This window comes from Chrysochloris asiatica, unplaced genomic scaffold (genome assembly GCF_000296735.1).
Source record: "Chrysochloris asiatica unplaced genomic scaffold, ChrAsi1.0 scaffold00439, whole genome shotgun sequence".
Lineage (NCBI taxonomy): Eukaryota > Metazoa > Chordata > Mammalia > Afrosoricida > Chrysochloridae > Chrysochloris > Chrysochloris asiatica.
The window spans coordinates 587,693-606,979 of NW_006408957.1; the positions used below are offsets into that span (position 1 = coordinate 587,693).

Genomic DNA, 19,287 nt, shown 5'->3' on the forward strand with positions numbered 1-19,287 from the left:
GGAGGGAGACCCGCAGGGAGGGAGACCCCGCAGGGAGGGAGACCCACAGGGAGGGAGACCCACATGGAGGTCCTTCGCAGGATGGGGAAGGGGGCGCTGAGGAACTGCCACCACCTCCCCAGGAAGTCTTGCTTTTGGGGGGTGGTCTTGGAAGACCTTTCTGTGGTCACAACCCATTCTCAACGTCTGAGTGTGGGGCACAAACGCCCTAAACGCCCTAAACGCCCTGGGGCTTCATGTGGAGACTTAGTCCAGGGACGGGGCGTGGGAGGGTCCGAGACAGGAGGGATGGTGCTCCGGGCTGAGACTTGGAGAGGGGGACAGAGTCCTTCCGTTAATGTCTGAGGGCCCACACCTGGGGGGGACCTTGTGGGTCCTCGCGTTGTCCCTCATGGGGAATGTTTTACTTCCTAGAGTTCTTGAGAGTTTGTGTCGGAACAATTTTCATGAAGAATCCAAACGTTCGTGGGATTTAACGTCTGCTTTTGCGCAGCTCTTCCCCACTGAGCCTCCATTACGGTGCGGGAGCCGCCGGACGTGCAGAACCTGAGCTGTTGCTACCGCCCACTCCAGGTGTTGAGGGACCCAAACCGCGGGTCCTGACTCGGGACTTCCTCGGCCCCACCCCCTGACCCGTCTGGCCACGCCCCTCACTACTATAAAATGCGCGCGCTTAGCCTCTGGGAGATCAATTTCCAGATCCCGCAGCTCCGGCACCCATTTATTCGGGACCCCAGACTCGCGCGGATAAACAGCGGGGAACTAAACCTTCCGTCGGAGCTCCTGGTTACCGGGGTGAGGGCGCCAGGGAACCGAGAGACAGGCGATAGACTGACCGGAGTTGAGAGATCTGGAGGTTGGGGTCGGGGAGGCCAGCACGGGGTGCTGTGGGGTAGGTACGGGGTGAGGATCTGGGGGCCAAGGTCTGGCTGTTGATATGGAGGGGCGATGCTAAGAACCGAGTGCGGATGGGACGAAGGCGGGACGCTCCGCCCCGACTTTAAGTTTCGTTTTCCTGCGACCCATCGGTTTTTCTGGCGTCTCCAGCCCGCCCGCGTCCTGCACTTGGCTATCCCCGTCTGGTCTCCACAGGGTCTGGCTAGCGATCACCGCCCAAGCCTGAAGGCTGGCTCTACCCCTGTGATTTCGTTACCACTCGTCCTATTGCTGGGAAATCCATACCTGGCAGCAACGTGTGTGACCACAAACTCGCAACCCACATCTTTCACCACTCCACCTGACACCTGAGACACAGCTGTGGTCACAACTCGACCACTGGTTTCACCTGCACCTGTGACCAAAGCCCCTCACGCCGACCTGTTTCGATCCCTGTCCCTGCAGAGGCAGTGATGACTTCGGCGTCTGACAGGTGAGAACGTGACGAGCTTTGGTTGCGCAACGCGCAGGCGGTCATGCGCAGCCCTGACTCCTGGCCGCTCCGCCCGCCCACAGGGGGACCCCGCGTTTGCTGTTCGCAGAGTGGCTTCTTTGCCAGGTTAGCCGCGGTAACGATGGGCTGCGGTGGCTGGATGAGGACCACACGCACTTCCGCGTCCCCTGGAAGCACTTTGGGCGTAAGGACCTGGACGAGGCCGATGCACAGATCTTCAAGGTAGGCTCCCGGGACACGGGGTGGGGGTGGGAGGCCGGTTGGGGAGGATGGCCCGGAGCCCTGTGGGCTCTGCCCGCTGGGGCCCACGCTGTCGTCCTCCTTTTCAGGCGTGGGCAGTGGCCCGTGGCAGGTGGCCGGCCAGCAGCTGTGCGGGTGCGCAGCTGACCCCAGAGGCTCAGGAGCGCGCTGGCTGGAAAACCAACTTCCGCTGCGCCCTGAACAGCACGCGGCTCTTCGTGATGGTAAAGGACAACTCCGGAGACCCCGTGGACCCGCACAAGGTCTATGCCCTCAGCTCTGCGCTGGGATCGGGAGGTGAGAGCGCCACGTGGGGAAGACTGAGGGCTGACACCGGCGAGGCAGGGAGGTCCAAGCAGGTCACAGAGAAGGCAGAGGGCAAACTGGGTCCGATCTGGTTTTAGAAATTGAATGCGAGAATCCCTCCCTCGGAGTCCTGGTGTGGGGCTATAAGATAAGCACTAGATTGCTAGCCAAAAGGTTGGCAGTTCAAACCCACCATCCACTTTAGGAACCCTATACGGGGTCCCTGAGCCCGAACTTAACGACAGGGGCTCTTTCGCCCTCCCTAAAGCGGCTCCCGTAGCTGATGGAGGATCGTGGAAGGAAAGCTGGTTGTGGGGGGGTGGGGACACATTTGAACCAGTGACCCAGAGGGCACACCTGCAGACTCACACCCAGTTCACTCTCTATGCCAGAGCCCCTCCCCCAAGGCCCAAGCAGTGACAGAAAGCAAGAGGCCCTCCCAAATGGATGGCCCATGAAGGTAAGGTACCCTCACCGACTTCACTTCTCCTGTATTGGGCACCACCTCCCTCCAAGCTGGGGGGCTTATGCTGGCCCTGTCTTCTCTGCAGCACAATCCCCCCATGCCATTCCCGGGAGAGGCTGGTGAGCAGCTCCAGCCAGTGCTACAGTGGGCAGGAGCAGCCGGGCAGAGCCCTCTTCCCACCCCAGCTGATGGCACCAGGGAACTCTTGGACCAGGCTGTGCAGCAGAGTCACCTTGGGGACCATCTTCTGGAAGCTATGTGGAGGGTGGAGCCAGCCCCCCAGCAGCCTCTTGGTGAGGGGCAGGGGTCACCACCACATTGATCCAAGGGTGGACAAGGGGGAGGGGGTACTGCCCTGCGGGATTCTTCAGGGTGATGGGGCAGGCCCAGGGGTACAGGAATCCTCAATGGGCAAAGACAGTGTCCCCACCATCTCTTTTTAGGACCAGTGCCTTGTGCCCCATCACAGCACTCCACCCCACACCAGACCCCAAAGACAGGTGACAGGTGGGAACAGTGGAGAAGAGCTGGGCTGGAGCCCCAGCTGACGGCTCATGACTACTCTTCTGCAGACACCTGCCAGATCCCAGTCCTGGAGTCCCAGTACGAGCAGCGGCCTCCCACCGAGCCCTCTCCCCTTACCTGGGGCCCACTGGCAGGTGAGCAGCCAGGGTGGGGACCGGACCCTCCCCCATCTCAGCTGCTCATTGGTTCCATCTGCGCAGAGCCCGGCCTGACCGTCTTGGAGCTGACCATCCTATACAAGGGCCGCCCGGTGCTGTACAAAGTGGTGGACCACTCCAGCTGTTTGCTCCTCTATGGCCCCCCAGGCCCCGCTGCCAAGGCCTCGAATGCCCAGCTCGTGGCCTTCCCCAGTCCCGCTGAGCTTCCAGACCAGAAGCAGCTGCTCTACACCGAGGAGTTGCTACAGCATGTGGGCCCGGGATTGCAGCTGGAGCTGCAGGCAGGCAGCCTGTGGGCACAGCGTCTGGGCAAGTGCCAGGTGTACTGGGAAGTGGGCGGCCCTCTGGGCTCCGGCAGCCCCTCCACCCCTGCCAGGCTGCTGCCTCGGAACACCAACACTCAAATTTTTGACTTTGGAGTCTTCTTCAGGGGTCAGTGGTTCAGCTGCCCTGGGGGCTGTCCCGGGAGTGCTCCCCACCTGCCTGCTCACTGGAGCCCTTGCCCCTAGAGCTGCTAGAGTTCCGGGATCGGCGGCGACAGACCTCCCCACGCTATACCATCTACCTGGCCTTCGGGCAGGACCTGTCTGCTGGGAGGCCCAAGGAGAAGAGCCTAATCCTGGTGAAGGTGAGGCTTGTGCCCTGGTGCCTGTCATGCTGTCCCAGACCCAGGTGACTGTCCCCTCTCCTCCCGCAGCTGGAGCCCTGGCTCTGCAGGGCCTACCACGAGGGGGTGCAACTCCAGGGCGCTTCCTCCCTGGACAGCGGCAGCCTGGGCCTCTGCTTGTCCAACTCCAACAGCCTCTACGACGACATCGACCGCTTTCTCATGGAGTTGGAGCAGCCTGCCTAGGCTGTACCTCAGCCCCCCAACTGAATAAAAAACAACCCAAGAGTCTGTGGTGGTGTTCTCCCTCTGCCTGAGGGCTCGGGTCTGCGCTGAGGGAAGCAGGCACACCTCAGCCACTGGCCTGCCCGCCTTTTCCTCTCAGCTTCACAATGAAGAAACTAAAGCCACAGGTTCTTTAGAGCCGACAAACTCTACTCAAACAAATCACAAAGCATTCTTGAGGCAGGAGATGACCAAGAGGAGACATGGGGTGGGGGAGGGCAGTGTCCCTGGGATGGGGGCACACACCTGCTGCTCAGCCCAGGGGCCTGCCAACGTGCTCTGTGCACGGCAGCTGTCCAATGAAAATGAATTCCAATAGTGCAACATCATAGCAACAAAGAAAATTCCTAACAAGAAACCCACGGACCCCAAGTACCTGTGGCTGCTGGCCGACTATACTGCAGGGAGTCAGGGAGCCGTCGCTCGGTTTAGCAAGACCCCCTCCCCCAAATTACCCAAGGCCCCGCCTTTGAAGTACTGAGTCAAGCAGGAAGTTTCTAAAGATAATCCATTTTTGATAAATTAGAACACAATGAAAACAGTGTATCTCTAGAATATACATAGAAAAAGTCCAGTTTAAACCGAGCAAGTGCTCAGACCACGTGATCACAGGGAACCCTGAAAACGGCAGCCGGTTCCTCCGCAGGAGCCCCAGGGAACTGCGTGCGCAGCCTCAGCCCTCCACCTCCTGGGGCGGCAGGCCCTCCTCTGGCTCCGCCTTCTTGTGTCTGCGCATGTGCCTGTACTTCTCCACATAGGCTTTCACCAAGTTGGCCACCTTCATGGGGTTGATCTCTCCGCTTTTGCTGTGGCAGATCTAGGGGAAGAGGGACCGCCACAGTCTGGTCACTGTAACCGAACCCCGGCCCTGGTGTGCACCCAACATCTCCAAGGTCCTCTCGGGTTCTGAGTCTGCACTGCATCCGCTTTTCACACCGTCCCCCTCACCCGTAACTCAGCCCGCCAGGCCCCCTCCTGCAACCTGGATTCCCGGAAGCTCTGGTCCAGACACCCAGAGCGGGCCCGGGAGCCCCTCACCTTCTGCACGGCCTTGCGCAGGATGTCCTTGTACTCCTCCTTGGTGATCTCCCTCTTCTGGTAGAAAGGCTTGATGGCCAGCTTGACCTCCTCCACAGCCCGTTCCTGCATATGCAGCTTCTTCAGGTACTAGGGAGCAAGGATGCATGAGATGGCCGGCGCTGTCTGGGACACCTTGTCAGACCTGGTCCCTCCAAACGGAGCCAGAGGCAAGGCTAGCATGGGCGGGACTCACCTCCTCAGTCTTGGCCTTCTCCCCGGCAGGCTTGGGGACAGCATTCTTGTCCTCCACATCACTGGTTGTGGGGGCTGGGACAGCTGGCTCCAAGGTTGTGGTCAGGGCTGTTGGCACAGGGGCTAGGCCCTGCGCTGCCCCTGCACAGCCTCCCAGGGGTAGACTGCCCTGCAGGAGGAACTGGCTGACGGGCTGGCTGCCCGGTGCATAGGAAGGGCCGCTCGAGGGTGGGGCCAGGGCCACAGGCAGAGCGAGGCTGTAAACCTGTCAAGAGAGCACCCGACTGAGTTCCGCGGGGGCCCAGCTCCACACTGTCCCAGGCCTCTCCAAAAGCAATCGGGTTTGGCAGCACGACAGGTGACCCACCTGAGAAGCATCGAAATCAGGGAACACTGGCTCCGGGAGGCCCTGGATGGGAGGCAGCGGCTCGGAGAAGGCAGGCACCTGACAGAATGCTGCTGTGGGGCCCGAGACTTCCATGTCCCAGGCTGGATCTCCAGGCTTCTGCGGCCATTGAAGTGGTGGTCCTGAAGCAGAGGGGATGAGCTGAGTGCTCCACTGGGACCCCTGATGACAAAGTCTGGCCAGCACAGGCCAAAGGCAGCGCCCAGGCCCACCCACAAGAAGAAATCAATTCTCAGCTTCCTCCAGAGGGAGCGCTGGGGGCCCCGTGGGCAGGGAGGCAGGACTCACCCTGCACCTGATTCTCGGTTGGGCCATTGCCCTCTTCCTCCTGAAGGTTCCAGGTGACCCTCTTCACTGAAGCCTTCGAGCGCAGCAGAGGTGTCTGGGGGGTGGCTTCCTCGGGTTTGGCTCCTTCCCCCGCCCATGGCTCTCCCTCCCTTCCAGGGAGCAGCATGCCAACAGCCCCACTCCCCCCAGCCACTTCCTGCCCAAAGACGATGCTCTCAGAGGGGCCCACTGCAGACGGTGGGGGCTGGGGCTCGTTATCATTGTGAATCAAGGACACCTCTCTATAGATGGCAGCCAGAGACTGATGCGTGTCCAAGCCTGCGCCGCCACCTTCAACGGGGAGGGGCAGGGAGGGGCGTGGCGGGGAAGGGATGGGGCGTGGCGTGGGAGGGGCCGGCGTGGGAGGGATGCGCTCCGGGGAGGAGTCAGAGCTGCTCTCAGGGGAGGGTGGGGAGCTCATGTCGTCCAGCTGGAAGACAAGCTCGCTGAAGTCCTCGAAGAGGTGATCTGCCTCCACTGAGTCCCCATAGTCCAGGTCATCAGGTGCGCTCCCACTTGGCACCTCAGGCACAGGGGGCGCTTCAGTGGGGGCCTCGTCTACCTCCGCCGCAGGTACCTCAGGCAAGGCCACAGCCGGCACCTCGTCCTGTGGCAGGGCAGGTGGCCTGACAATGGAACCTCGGTCCATCCCAGGTACATCCTGTGCAGGGGTTGGGGATGCCTCCTTAGCAGGCTTCCTGTCTGGGGAGCGGGAGCGGGAGCGGGAGCGGGAACGGGGCTGCCTCTCTCGAGAACGGGGCCGCCGCTGCTCCCGGGCACGATGCTCTGTGCTGGACGACCGGACCCTCCATTTGCTCCTCTCCCTCGAGCGCCGCCGCCCCCGTGGCCGGAAGGCAGCCTCCTTTCGGTCAGCCCGCTCACGACTCCGCTCTCGCCGACGCCTGTGCCTCCGTGGGCGCTCTTCGCTGCTGCCTGGGGAGCCCTCGCGCCCGCGGGACCTGGACGCCGAGCGCCGTGCCCTCTTCTTCCGGGCCTCGTGATACTCGTGGGGAGAGCTGCCCGGGGTCGCCGAGCGGGACCTCCTCCGGGTGCGGCCCCAGGAGCCTCGCTTTCTCTCCCGGCCCTTGGCCTTCTTTCTCTTGGCCCTGTCGTGGCTGCTGGAGCCCTCCTCACTGGAGGAGCGCCGGGCCCTGGCCTTGGGCCGGGACTTCCTGGCAAGGGACTCGCCAGCGGATGGCGAGGCCGAGCGTGAGCTCCTCTCCAGGGAGCGGGATCCCGAACGGCTGCGAGACCGTGTCCTCTTGGGCTCCTTGGTGGTGGTCTTTTCCCTCCTGGCCTCCTTCTGGCCGCAGGAGCTGGTGTCCGAGCGGGCGGGGGACGGGGATGGCGAACGCAGCTCCACGACACGGAGAGTGGTGGACGGCGGCGTGTCCGGGCTGGGTGGGGCGTCTGGGCCCACAACCGTCACACAGGTGACAGTACGTGCCTCCCGGTCGAAGAAGGCGCTACGTCTGGGCACCTCCTCGTCCTCTGGGGACACCTCCAGCTCCAGGTCGGAGGCCGGCCCATCCCCTGCTCCGTCCCGGAGGCGGGAGGCTTCCGGCCCCGCCCTGAAGGCTGCCTGCACAGTGTAGGATGTGACGCAGCGCACCGTCTGGCAGGCAGGAGCCTTGGGGCTGTGGATGGAGATGGTCCGGGTGATCTCGGAGGGCAGCAGGCCAGAGCCCAGAGTGTCCGGGCTGCTGCTAGGGGAGCTGGAGTCAGAGCCTGTGGGGTCAAACGGGTCGTAGATCTCGCTCTTGAGCTGCTTGGGCTTTTTGAGGGAGAAGAGGGGTGAGGGATTCTCTTTCCTCTGCACCTTGTTGTCCACCGGCCGGAAGGTATTACAGAAACCTGGGCCAGGGAGCCGGCTGGAGTGGGCCGTGTTCCCTGGAATATTAATCCGAAAGCTCTCAAAGGTTGACCCCAGGCCCTTCCCCCTTGCCGTTCCGATAGGTGCCAGACTGCCGTGGGAACTGGGGGCTGTGGGTTGTGGCCTCGCCGGGGCTGTGGCCGGCTCCTGCGGAGCTTGGCTGCTGGGCTCACCCTCCGCCCGCGCCCCACGGCCTGGCTGTGCAGGCCCCTCCCTGCCCGTCAGCCGGCTGATACAGGAGCTGGGGATCTGCACATTCTGCCCACGGGCTGGTGCCATGTCCACGTGGCCACTGCCACCGCCACCCTCTCGTTTGATCTTTGGTATTCGGGGTAGCTCAGAGATCTCCCTTCTTCTGGGCGTGGGCTTCAGGGGATGCCCCAGCGCTAGACGTCTGGGTGCTGAGTCCGAGTCACCATTGGAGATTTTCGGGGACGTGGAACTCAGAGGTAATATTCGCTTTCTGTCTCCGTTAAACCGGGGCTGGCTGCCTCTGTGTGAGGAGCTACGTGTGCTGCTGGTCAAGCTCTGGACGGTCCTGGCCTGTGGGACCACAGAGGAGCCTAGCCGTATAGCAGGTCTCGGCACCTGTGCGGGCAGCCAGGAGGCCGGGCCTGGGCTCATCAGGGCTGGGGCAGGCCTGTTTCCAGTGAAGCCTCCTGTTCCGCTTCCGGAGGGTAGTGCTGCGGGCTGCTGGTCATCAGACCTGCAGTCCCCAGCCCCAGTGGACATGCTGAGGGGGTTCCGCTGAAAAGCGACAGGCGCTGAAATGAGACAGATGGCACTTGAGGGAGGTTGCTAACCTTTGCAGGGATCAGAAAGGGGTCAAGCTGAGGGGGCATTGCAGGTGGGTCCTGTCCCCCTTCCCCCTCTACAGCTGGAGATGCCCCTTAAGCCTCAATGTCTGCCAAAACCACAAAATACGGCTGCAGAGACACGCCGAGGGCACGCTGTGGCCAGTAAGCATGGTCTGTCTAGGAGTTAGAGGACACTATGAGCATCTCCCTGTAGCCTCTGGAACGCCATGGCGGGACGGCACTTCCCTGGGATCTCACCTGCCCTCTTGGCACTGAGGGAGCCGTCGCGGTGGATGACGACGTCGGCGCTGCTCATCAGCAGGAGGCTCTGGCTACACAGGATGCTGCCCAGCAGGTCAGGGACAGGGGCTGTCTCCACTGGGGGGTCTGGGGGGGCGGCGGCGGCGGCAGCAGCAACACCCCTCCTGCGCAGAGACAAGAGTGGGCCTGCCATCACAGCGCTCGAGAGCAGGAACGCCAGCCCCCAGGCTGAGCGGGGATGGAGGGCCGCAGGGCAGGTGAAGGGACCACCATATCCGATGGCCTAAGCCACTGCTGCCCACTCTGCAGCTTCCTTCTAGACTTCCTTGTGAGAAATCAGACACAAGGAAAGACATGGCTGAGGGGCAACCCTCGTACATGCTCAGGGCAGACACTTCCTCCTTCTTAGGAGAGCCCAGACAACTCCTGTCTGGTGGGGGCTCAGTGCTCCTAAGCGCCCAGACTTAGGACGGCTGCATCCACTTCCTCATTCCCAGGGCTGGGTGCGTGAGAACCAGGAAGACTGGGTCACCATAGACCTCTGTCAAAGCCAAGGGCGGACATTCCCGAGGAGCCCTGCCCCCCGACGTACCTGGAGAGCGTCATGGAGACAGGCCTGGCCACAGGCTGGTGTGACTGCAGTGCCGACCGCGACAGAACTCTCCTCTTGGCACTCAGAGGGGAAGCCGGGTTTGTAGCGAGCTCATCACTGCTGAAGGGGACAAGCCAAAGGGAGGAGTCACGCTTGAGCATCTAGATCACGGGGTGCTGCTCTGGCTCTTGGACACTGGCACCCAGAGCCCATGCTGCGCACATCAATGGAGCACCTGAGGCCACTCCAGGAAGAGCCAGGACACTCACCTGTCAAAGGGGTCCAGCTCGTGAGGGTCTCCAAACAGGGACAGAGGTGCAACTCCAATGTCTGCTCGCATCAGCTCCAATGAGGGGTCAGTGGGCTTGTACACAGATGGGAAGGAGGCGCCGAGAGCAGGCTTCCGGAGGCCCAGTGTCCTGGCGATGCGGACACGTGTGGTGACCTCGTGTCTGACCTGAACGACAGTGAGCAGGAACTTTAGCCATGAAAAGTCACCAAGTTCTGTGACGCCAGTTACGGTACTAACCAACGCCGGGCCAAGGACTTCCCACATCCTAGTCCCGAAGCTTTAGAGGTTTCCATGAACCCCTAGTCTAAGAGGCCCAAACCCTTATGACCCGCCAAAGAGTAGATTCAGCTGAAACAATCCATAAGCAGCATTTTATTTCCATAAACCCTCAGAATGCGGGAAGCGAGAAATGTGAGTTGGGACCGAGTGACAGTTGTCTTTTTAAAAGCCCCTGAGAACATGTTGATTCCCTGCCGTGCCTGTCCTCATTCCGTGCTGTGAGATGCTCCTGGAATGGGAGCAGTGAGGAGACCGGGCCCCGGCTCCACATACCTTCAGCCTTTTCCCTTTCCTTTTCTTCACGCGTCTCTTAGACCGTGTTCTCCCAGAGGATTTGGACGGGGCTTTCTTTCTTCCCAGCACTTTCTTCCGTCTTCCTAAAGAGGGCATGGAGAAGGGACGAGGGTCATGTGCTCACCCCTCCGGTAGACTTGGGGCCTCACTCCAGCACTGAGCTCTGAACACTCGGTTTTGTAGATTTCACATTTGGAACCACAAAATATTTTACAAAATTATGAAGCAAATTGTATTAAGAAAACCAACCCTAACCATCCAAAGTGTGACCCTAACTCTGTGTCTGAGTGGTGGGGTATCCAAGAGACTTTAGAGCAAACAGTTTCGATCCTTAAAAGTTAAAACATGAAACAGAACCACCAGAGGCTGTGTGGGCTGGCGCTGGCGGAGGCACCCCCGTGCCCCAGCCCTACGGATCCTCCGCTAGGACGGAAGAGCTCAGGCCGCCCGCTGCCACCCACTGCTGCGCGCCAATTCCTGACGACCACCTGAAGGTAGGAAGGGAGGGGCAGCCGCAGGCTTTCTCACCGCTCTGAGGAAACTGCAAGGAGAGAAACCTTTCAGCCAACCAACAGGACAACGGCGGGCCACTCTGACTGCACAGGAGGCCACTGAAGAGCGACATGCAGCCTGAAGGACCCCCACTTGGAATGTACCATGAACGACAGGCATGACCCGAAGCAGCAGGCCAGCATAGGAAGGAGTGTGTCTGGGTCACGACTCAAACCATTGTAAACCTTGATCAGAGCCCTAAGGAGCCTGCTAACAGTGTGCACTCAAAGCCCCCAGCCGCTCCGCAGGGGAAATCGGAGGCTGCCCAGTCCTGCATGGCCTTCCAGGGAAAACCAATCACAATGGCATTGCTTTGTATCACATCGATAATGCAATGAAACTGTCATCTCTGAAGGGGTATTTCACACAATATTAAGAAATCAATGCCCACTTTTTAGGTATAAATAACAAAGGTATTGTGGTATGTTTAAAAAACACACAAAACAGGGTCACTATGAGTCACAACAACCCAGGAGGCAGGAGGCAGGAGAAGTTAGCAGCTGGCTAAGTCAGGGAAGTGCAGCATGTCTATACAAAGTGTGAAAACAAAGCACCATAAAACACATGAGGCAAAACCGAGAGAGAGGAACTGTTCCAAGTTCACTTACAGAAACCATGTGATGTCTCTCCTTATGGGACAAAGGAGACGATCCTACATTGCTCTCTGATCAAACTTGTTACCCTTCTGAGTGAGTCACTGTCTGTGGAATAATGGATAGAGCCACGGAGCAACCCTAAGACACAAGCTAGGTAAAGCCATGTCATCCCGAATTCCAACCAGTACGACACTGGGATGTGTCTGCCCGCTTTCATGCTCCTTGGAGAAATGGCTGATTGCGTCAGAGGCATGTACACCAAAGAGCAAGAAAGCTACCCAAATGGTCCATTTTCAGGGGACAAACCACGTTACAAAGACGCAGCAGTTATGAGAACTGCCTGCAGATGCTCGCGCTACTCAGCAAGGTGACGCTAGATCGCTCTCATCCTTGGGAAAAGGCTCTGATCACCTGACCCCGAACTTCTATTCGTCTGCACTTCCCCAAGAGATTGGACACAGTTGCCCCCAAAAGACTTGCAGTATGGTTCACAGCTGTTTCATGCTCAACAGCCACACACTAAAAACGGCCTGAACACTCTACCCAAATGGGAACTTACTCAACACTGAAAAGAAATTCTCCACAGACACATGCAGCTGCAGAGTCCCCAACCCCACAGCAAACGCACCCACGCACCAGGCCCGACGTGCTTTTGCTGTGTGGCAGCTGAGAACACGCAGAGCTGATGGAGAATGGGGAGGTGCAGGTGATGGCGGTGCCTACCTGGCGGCACTCCGAGTGGGATGGGAGGCACATTGATCAAAGACATGCAGCTGTTCTGTCAGCACTTGAACTACACACTTGGCATGGCTTAGTCATGGTATAAAACCCGAAGGGTAAGTCAGAAAGTATTCTTACAAGCATAAGTCACCTTTCTGAAACAAAACCATCAAACTGGGAAGCTACTGTTTCCCTGCCCATTTCTCCCACCCAGGTCTATACGCTTCTGAAAGGGCTGTTTCCAATTCTCTAACCGTTCTCCCAAGAATGTGCACTCTTCAATTTACACCACGTCAAATGGCAGTTTGGGGGAGCAAAAAGCAGCGTCCAAGGGTAAGAATCAGGGCTGAGGGTGAGTGGGGTGGTAACCGCAGGGCGCCCTTGGGCCCGTGAAGAATGGGGCAGGCGAACCGTCCTAAGGAGCAGCAGCCCCCGGCCTCACCAATGCAGCTCTCAGTTTAAAGACGCACCCACAGAAGGCCCAGGATCATCCAGCATCTTTCCACAAACCGTAACCAGACTGTATTGTCATCGAGTTGGTTCCGAGTCATAGTGATCCTATATAGGGTTTCCAAAGAATGGCCGGTGGGTTTGGACCACCAACTTTATGGTTAGCAGTTCGGTGCTTATCCTAGAATGCCACTCCAGGACTCTAGAAGAATTGATACATCTGAGTTATGGTGTTTAGGAGGCATCAGTCCCTGGAGAAGGACATCATGCTTAGTAAAGTAGAGGGTCAGCAACAAAGCGGAAGACCCCCAACAAGACAGACTGGCATGGTGGCAGCAACAATGGCCTCAAGCCTAGCAACGATTGTGAGGCTTGGCACCGGACCAGGCTGTGTCTCGCTCTGCTGTGCGCAGGCTTATTAGTATGAGCCCTTGCGCAGACCTGACAACCCCTACCAACAAACTCACAGAAGTACAGGCCCAGTGGTTTTACTGGTGAGCTCTAGGAAACATTCAGAGGGGCGCTGATACCAAGTCTACCCAAACTGTAATATACAAAAGGATGCAAACTCCCCAATTTACTTTATGAAGCAAGCTCAAGCATAGCCCCGCTACCCAAACTAGGCAGAGGCATAACTAAGAAAGAAAATTACAGACCAACCACCTTTGTGACACAAAATCTGAAAATTCCTAACAAAATCCTAGCCAATAGAACGTAACAATGTATCAAAAGTAACACATCATGATGACACGGGAGAGACAGATACAGCTGCTGAGGACTCCAGACTCATGGAGGGAGAGGGGCTGTGTGCTGGCAGCCGCAGGCTTGCAGGGTGTGCCCTTTGGCCTTTTGAATGATTGTATTCCTGAGTGTTTTGGTGCACATCCAAAAAACAAACAAACAAACAAACAAAAAACCCAGAAGGAACAGAAGCAAATACTGCTGAATGATGAAGCACGTAGCGGACTGTAACCATTGCAGTGAAATGAATATGATGGGGTGAGTGTAAAACTGATGCTCCCCCATGTAAACTATCACTCAATTCACAATAAAACCTTAAAAAAACAAACAAACAAACAAACAAAAAACCCAGAGGGAACAGAAGCAAATACTGCTGAATGATGAAGCACGCAGCGGACTGTAACCATTGCAGTGAAATGAATATGATGGGGTGAGTGTAAAACTGATGCTCCCCCATGTACACTATCATTCAAGTCACAATAAAAACGTAATAAAAAAAAATACACCATGCAGAGATGGATCTTTATTAGAAAAGCATTCAATGTAATCAACCACATAAATAAAGGGGGGGAAATCACGTGATTGCATCGACTGATCTAGAAAAGGCATTTGACAAAATCCAACACTCATTTGTGACAAAAACACTCCACAAAATAGGAAAAGAAGGGGATTTCCTCAACAGAATCAAGGGCATTCATACAAACCCAACCATCACTTTAGTGAGAAATTACAGCCAATCCCTCCTGTGAACAGGAATCCGACAAGGATGCCTTTTATCAGCACTCCTATTCAATGGTGTGCTGGAAGTCTTAGCCAGAGCCATAAGCAAGAAAGGGAAATTAAGGGCATTAAAACTGGCAAAGAAAAAGTAAATCTCTGTCTGCAGATGATATGATCCTATACATAGAAAATCCCAGAAGACATAGCATGATAGTTATTGGAGCCCATTGACACATTTGACAAACTGACTAGATGCAAGATCAACATCCAAAAATCCATTGAATCCCTTTATACTAATAAAGAGAGCTCTGAAAAGGCACCGAGGAAAGCCATACCATTTACAATAGCCACCCAAGAGATAAGCTACTTGGGAATACATCTGACCAGAGAAACCAAAGACTAACACAAAACCACTCCAGAACACTACTACAAGAAACCAAGAAACCTGCAGAAATGGAGGAATAGACCATACCCTTGCTCGTGGACAGGAAGACAACACTGTGAAAATAGCAACACTACCCAAAGTAATCTAGAGATGTAATGCAATCCGAATCCAGATTTTAACATCATTCTTTGAAGCGATGGAATAACTAATCACTAACTTTCTATGAACAGGAACGAGACTCTGGGTAAGCCAAGCACTGCTGCTCCTTGGAAACCTTACACAGGGTCCCTATGGGTTGGAACCGACTTGACAGCTCTTAACAACAACAACTAGTAAGGAACAAAGAAGGAGGCCTCTCACTTCTCAATGTCAGAAGTCAGTAGTCCAAACAGCCCGGGCCTGGTACAACGAAGGACACATGATCAATGGAACAGAACTTAGAACCCAGAAGAAAATCCATCCTCCTACTACCAGATAATCTCTAACAAAGGGCCAAATACATTACATGGGGAGGAGACGGTCTCGTCAACAACTATTGCTGACAAAACTGGAAATTCACTTGCAGAAGAATGAAAACAAGACCCATGTCTCATAACATATATAAAAATGAACTCAATGTGGATTAAAGAGCTAAATGTAAAACCCTAGAATTGTAAAGATCATCAGTGAGAAATCAGTGAGCAACATAGGGGCTCTGATCCATGGCATAAATGCACTATCAAACATAAATGAAAACATAAACAGAAGACAAAATAGATGACTAGGGTCTCCTAAAAAGTAGACGATTATGTGCATCAAAGGATTTCATCAAAAGAGCAAAAAGAGAATCACCCAACAGGGAAACATAATTTGGCAATGGCATACCAGACAACGTCTCAACAAGAAGGCAAATTATCCAATTAAAACATGGACAGAGGTATGAAATAACACTTCACTAAAGAAAACATTCAGGCAGCCAACAAACATGTGAAGAAATGTCTGCGATCATTAGCCATTAGAGATGTAAATGAAAACAACTACGTATTAGCTGTCAGTCCTGACTCACACAGACCCTGTATCAGGTTTCCAAGAAGCAGGTGGTGGATTTGAACCACCAACCTTGTAGTTAGCAGTCCAGTGCTTATCCTAAGGGAAAGAGCCACACTTATTCCAGCATTAGTAGTAAAGTGCAAAACCACAGAAAACAACAAATGCTGTTGAAAGTGTAGAGAGACTGAGACCCTCCTACACTGCTGGTGGGGCTGTAAAATTGTACTTTCTCAAAACGCTGGAAATAGAAATACTGTATTACCCAGCAACACCTCTACTTGGCATAGATCCTCAAAAAGTAAGAGCCACACAGAATGTGTCCTTTGGTTGTTTAAATGATTATTTATTCCTGAGTGTTTTTGTGTACACACTGCTCCCCCTCCCCCCAAAAAACAACCCAGAGGGAACAGACACAAATACTGTTGAATGATGCTACACGGAAGAGATTGTAATCACTGCAATGAAATGGATGAATGTAAAATGTCCAACTGAGGTTCCCCGATGTAAACTATCACTCAATTCACAATAAAAACTTAAAAGGAAGGAAAGACAGACATCAGCAATGGTAATCATAACCATAGAGGTAATTATAAAATACATTACGATTATATAGCTTTATTCTTCTAAAACTAATTTATTAATGCAAGAAATATAAAATTGCATTTAGGACTTATTAACATTTAAAGACTAGAGAAAGAATGACACATTTCTCAAAGACAGAAGGTTCTATACAGTAATGATTATAACATTTCCCTGTTGGGTTGATAACCAAGACAAAATGTGTATAATCAAAAGTAGCATAAAGTAGAGGAGAGAAGAGAGCTGAAGGTCAGATCCATGATGAAGAGTAAACAAATGCATAGCCATGTTCCCAACGGCAAAAAGATGGGAGAGCGTCTGACTGTCCATCAACAAAAGAAAGATTAAATAAACCCTGGTACATACACATGATGGAAAACTATACAACGTTGAAGTACAATGGTCAATCTTCAAACGACTTCACAACATGCATGAACCTGGAGGACATTATGCTGAGAGAAATTAGTCAAATCATAAAAGGGCAAATATTGTAGGCGACCATTGGTGTAAAGAGTCAGTTTTCTTGAGATGGTTACCAGGGATGGGAGGGAAAGGAAAATTATTCATGTGCTAAAGTATAAACACGTTAGGATGGGTGATGGGGAAGGCAATACATAACAAGCTGAAACTGTAACTGTAACAAGAGAGAGGTTGGCAGAGGAAAGATGAAGACAGCTGGAGACCCAGTGAAGATGCACCAGTTAAAGAGAAGAGATCTAACTACCGCTAACTGATGGTACAAGGAGGGGATTGAAATCACTGTAACGAAACCAAGAATATCATTTGTTGAATGTAAAGCTGATCATCTGCTCTGTAAACCTACTCAATCCACAATAAAAAGGTTTTGTAAGAAAGGGTAATGTGTGAAAAATGTCAACGCAGAGTTGTACACTCAATAAAACCAACTTTCAAAATTGACAGTGAATATAAAAAGCTTTTCCAAACCCACAACACCTGAACCAATTCAGCAAGCTCATCAGGCTGAGGGGAAGTGGGGAGCAACAACACGGGGAAACCTGCCCAGAAATAAAGAGCATGGTAAGGCCATCCTCAGTCCTTGGGGTACAGCGGTAAAGCACGCAGCTGCTCACCAAAAGTCAGGGCTCTGTGGACGAGAGGTGAGGCAGCCGGCCTTGGAAACCGCTAGGGGGGCGTGTTCTACTCTGTCCCACGCGGCACTAAGAGTACAGATCAATGATGTGTGGGAGAGACCAGAGCTGACTGGAGAAAACTTCCTAAATGTTACTGTTGTCGATTCTGACCCACTGCGACCCTGTATAGTGTTTCCAAGGAGCAGCTGGTGAGCTTGAACCACCGACCTTGTAGTTCTAACGACTTTGCAGTCGACTCTGGAGTTCAGTTAATATTAATCTGTAGTAGGCTGTGCTAAGTTAAGAGAAAAATGAGTTTCTTTGAGGAGGTTGGGACAAACCTTTAGGTAGACCAAGCATACAAAAGGAGAGAAAAGACACTGGTTAGCAAAGTTAGGAATGGAAGAGGAGAAACCACTATTGTAAGAGAAAAGAAATATTATCAATGGCTCTGTGCCAATAAATGCAATGCTATATAATAGTTATTTTGAACTTACATGAAATAGACACATTCATAGTGTTAAAAAAAAAAAAATCACCGAAACAAGACATAAAAATGATGAGAAACTCTGAATAGAACCAAACACAGCACCAACAGAATCAGCTAGAATCACGAGTCACTGAATGTCTTCCCAGAGGCCTTCCCTGGTGAGCTAGCATTACCAAACATCGAGAGGAAAACCAGTCACCCTTCCCCAAAGCCTTCCATCACTCGTTCTGGGAGGCCTGCGTGAGTTCCCCTGGGTTACCATTTGTCAGGCAAGGTCACCACAAGAAAATGACAACCAAGATTCTTTTCAGGAATGTAACACCTGCAAGTCAACCAGTAGAAGATACCATGGTAACCAGAGAGAGGACAAAGATACAGAAAGAAAACTTGACAAAATGCCAACACAGTCGTAACAAAACCTCTCAACAAATGCTGGCCCCCAAAAAGAACAAAGTTGTAGTACTTACACACTTTTCAATTTAAAAACTGGAATTATTAAGTGTCTAACATAAAGACGGGGCTGGTCCAGGGTCCGTACATACCCACGGAACAGAAGGAGGACTTCCCTCATGACCCTTCCCCGTCATGGACAAACTGGCCAAGTCAGTGAGGGAAGGAGAGCCTTTTAGCAACTGAAGCAACAGCTGGATCTGCCACGAAGAAGACTCTCAGACCCTTAGCACGTAGCACAGATGACACAGGGCTGTTGGCCCTGGATCGTTATGACTGGGGCGGACCCAACAGCACCCAATAGCCACCGCTCCCAACCACATACAAAAGCAAGTCCACAGGATCCTAGACCCAAACGCTAGAGCTGAAACTAACATTTTTTAGAGGAAATCTTCCTTACTTGAAGCCAGGTAGATTTCGTAGATATGAAACCAAAAGATTGACCCATGCAAGAAAAAAAAAGAGAACGTGGACTTCCAAACGTGTTACCACTTCGAAAGATGCAAGAAAAAAGCGAAATGATAAGCTAGGCATTGAAGAGAGTGCTTCAAGTTATCCGTCTGATACAGGGCCACTTCCCGAACACGAACTCTTCCAATGCAGGAAGACAACCCAATTACAAACTAGGCCAGAGGATTTCACTATGTGTTTCCAAAGGAGCGGAATTCATGCAGAAACGAACTGCCAATGGCATAAGTCAGTCCTCGTCACTCAGGAAGGTTTTGGTGACCAGTCAGTGAGAGGAGGGCAGGTGAGGCCTATGCCTCTTACCTTCTTCCTGTCTTAACTCTTCAACAAAAGAGGGCGAAAATGTACTTGACGTAAATGGGCACGAGGCACACATTTAAGACTGCCAGGCAGCTGCATAAAGCAGAACACACACAACCAGGAAGAACTCGTAGTTTGGTAGAACTAAAACAGACTCACAGAGCACAGCACAGCACACATACCCAACACGCAAAGACCCACACGTGAACACTGTGCAGCTGCTTGTGGACCCAGAGGACTAGGGCGCACCGAGTAGTAGCTGTTAATAGTAAACATCCCTACCCACCTGACACACACGGGGGGAATGTGTCCTTTGGTTGTTTAAATGATTATTTATTCCTGAGTG

At 53.9% G+C, this 19,287-nt stretch overlaps 3 protein-coding genes across 3 annotated transcripts in view; 2 read left to right on the forward strand and 1 right to left on the reverse strand.

Annotated features, from left to right (window-relative positions):
- CDHR5 (cadherin-related family member 5) overlaps positions 1–632 on the forward strand; it is a 7,700-nt gene extending 7,068 nt beyond the window's left edge. Inside the window, exon 16 of the mRNA XM_006877004.1 lies at positions 494–632. Within this exon, the coding sequence (XP_006877066.1) occupies positions 494–632 (139 nt within the window). The remainder of the gene's footprint in view (positions 1–493) is intronic.
- Positions 633–1,426: 794 nt separating this feature from the next.
- On the forward strand, positions 1,427–3,938 carry IRF7 (interferon regulatory factor 7; the record flags this gene model as incomplete). The annotated part of the gene is made up of 8 exons (XM_006877005.1): positions 1,427–1,612; positions 1,720–1,927; positions 2,329–2,396; positions 2,488–2,695; positions 2,975–3,061; positions 3,128–3,517; positions 3,595–3,713; positions 3,783–3,938. Coding segments are annotated over 8 exons (1,422 nt in total), but the record flags the coding sequence as incomplete, so codon positions are not given.
- Positions 3,939–4,650: 712 nt separating this feature from the next.
- Positions 4,651–19,287, reverse strand: part of PHRF1 (PHD and ring finger domains 1) — a 31,731-nt gene continuing 17,094 nt past the window's right edge. Inside the window, exons 9-19 of the mRNA XM_006877006.1 lie at positions 12,147–12,200; positions 10,765–10,858; positions 10,350–10,453; positions 9,775–9,962; positions 9,506–9,625; positions 8,911–9,077; positions 5,944–8,619; positions 5,617–5,777; positions 5,251–5,514; positions 5,016–5,144; positions 4,651–4,794 (exon numbers count right to left, since the gene is read on the reverse strand). Coding sequence (XP_006877068.1) covers positions 4,651–4,794; positions 5,016–5,144; positions 5,251–5,514; positions 5,617–5,777; positions 5,944–8,619; positions 8,911–9,077; positions 9,506–9,625; positions 9,775–9,962; positions 10,350–10,453; positions 10,765–10,858; positions 12,147–12,200 — 4,101 coding nt within the window. The remainder of the gene's footprint in view (positions 4,795–5,015; positions 5,145–5,250; positions 5,515–5,616; positions 5,778–5,943; positions 8,620–8,910; positions 9,078–9,505; positions 9,626–9,774; positions 9,963–10,349; positions 10,454–10,764; positions 10,859–12,146; positions 12,201–19,287) is intronic.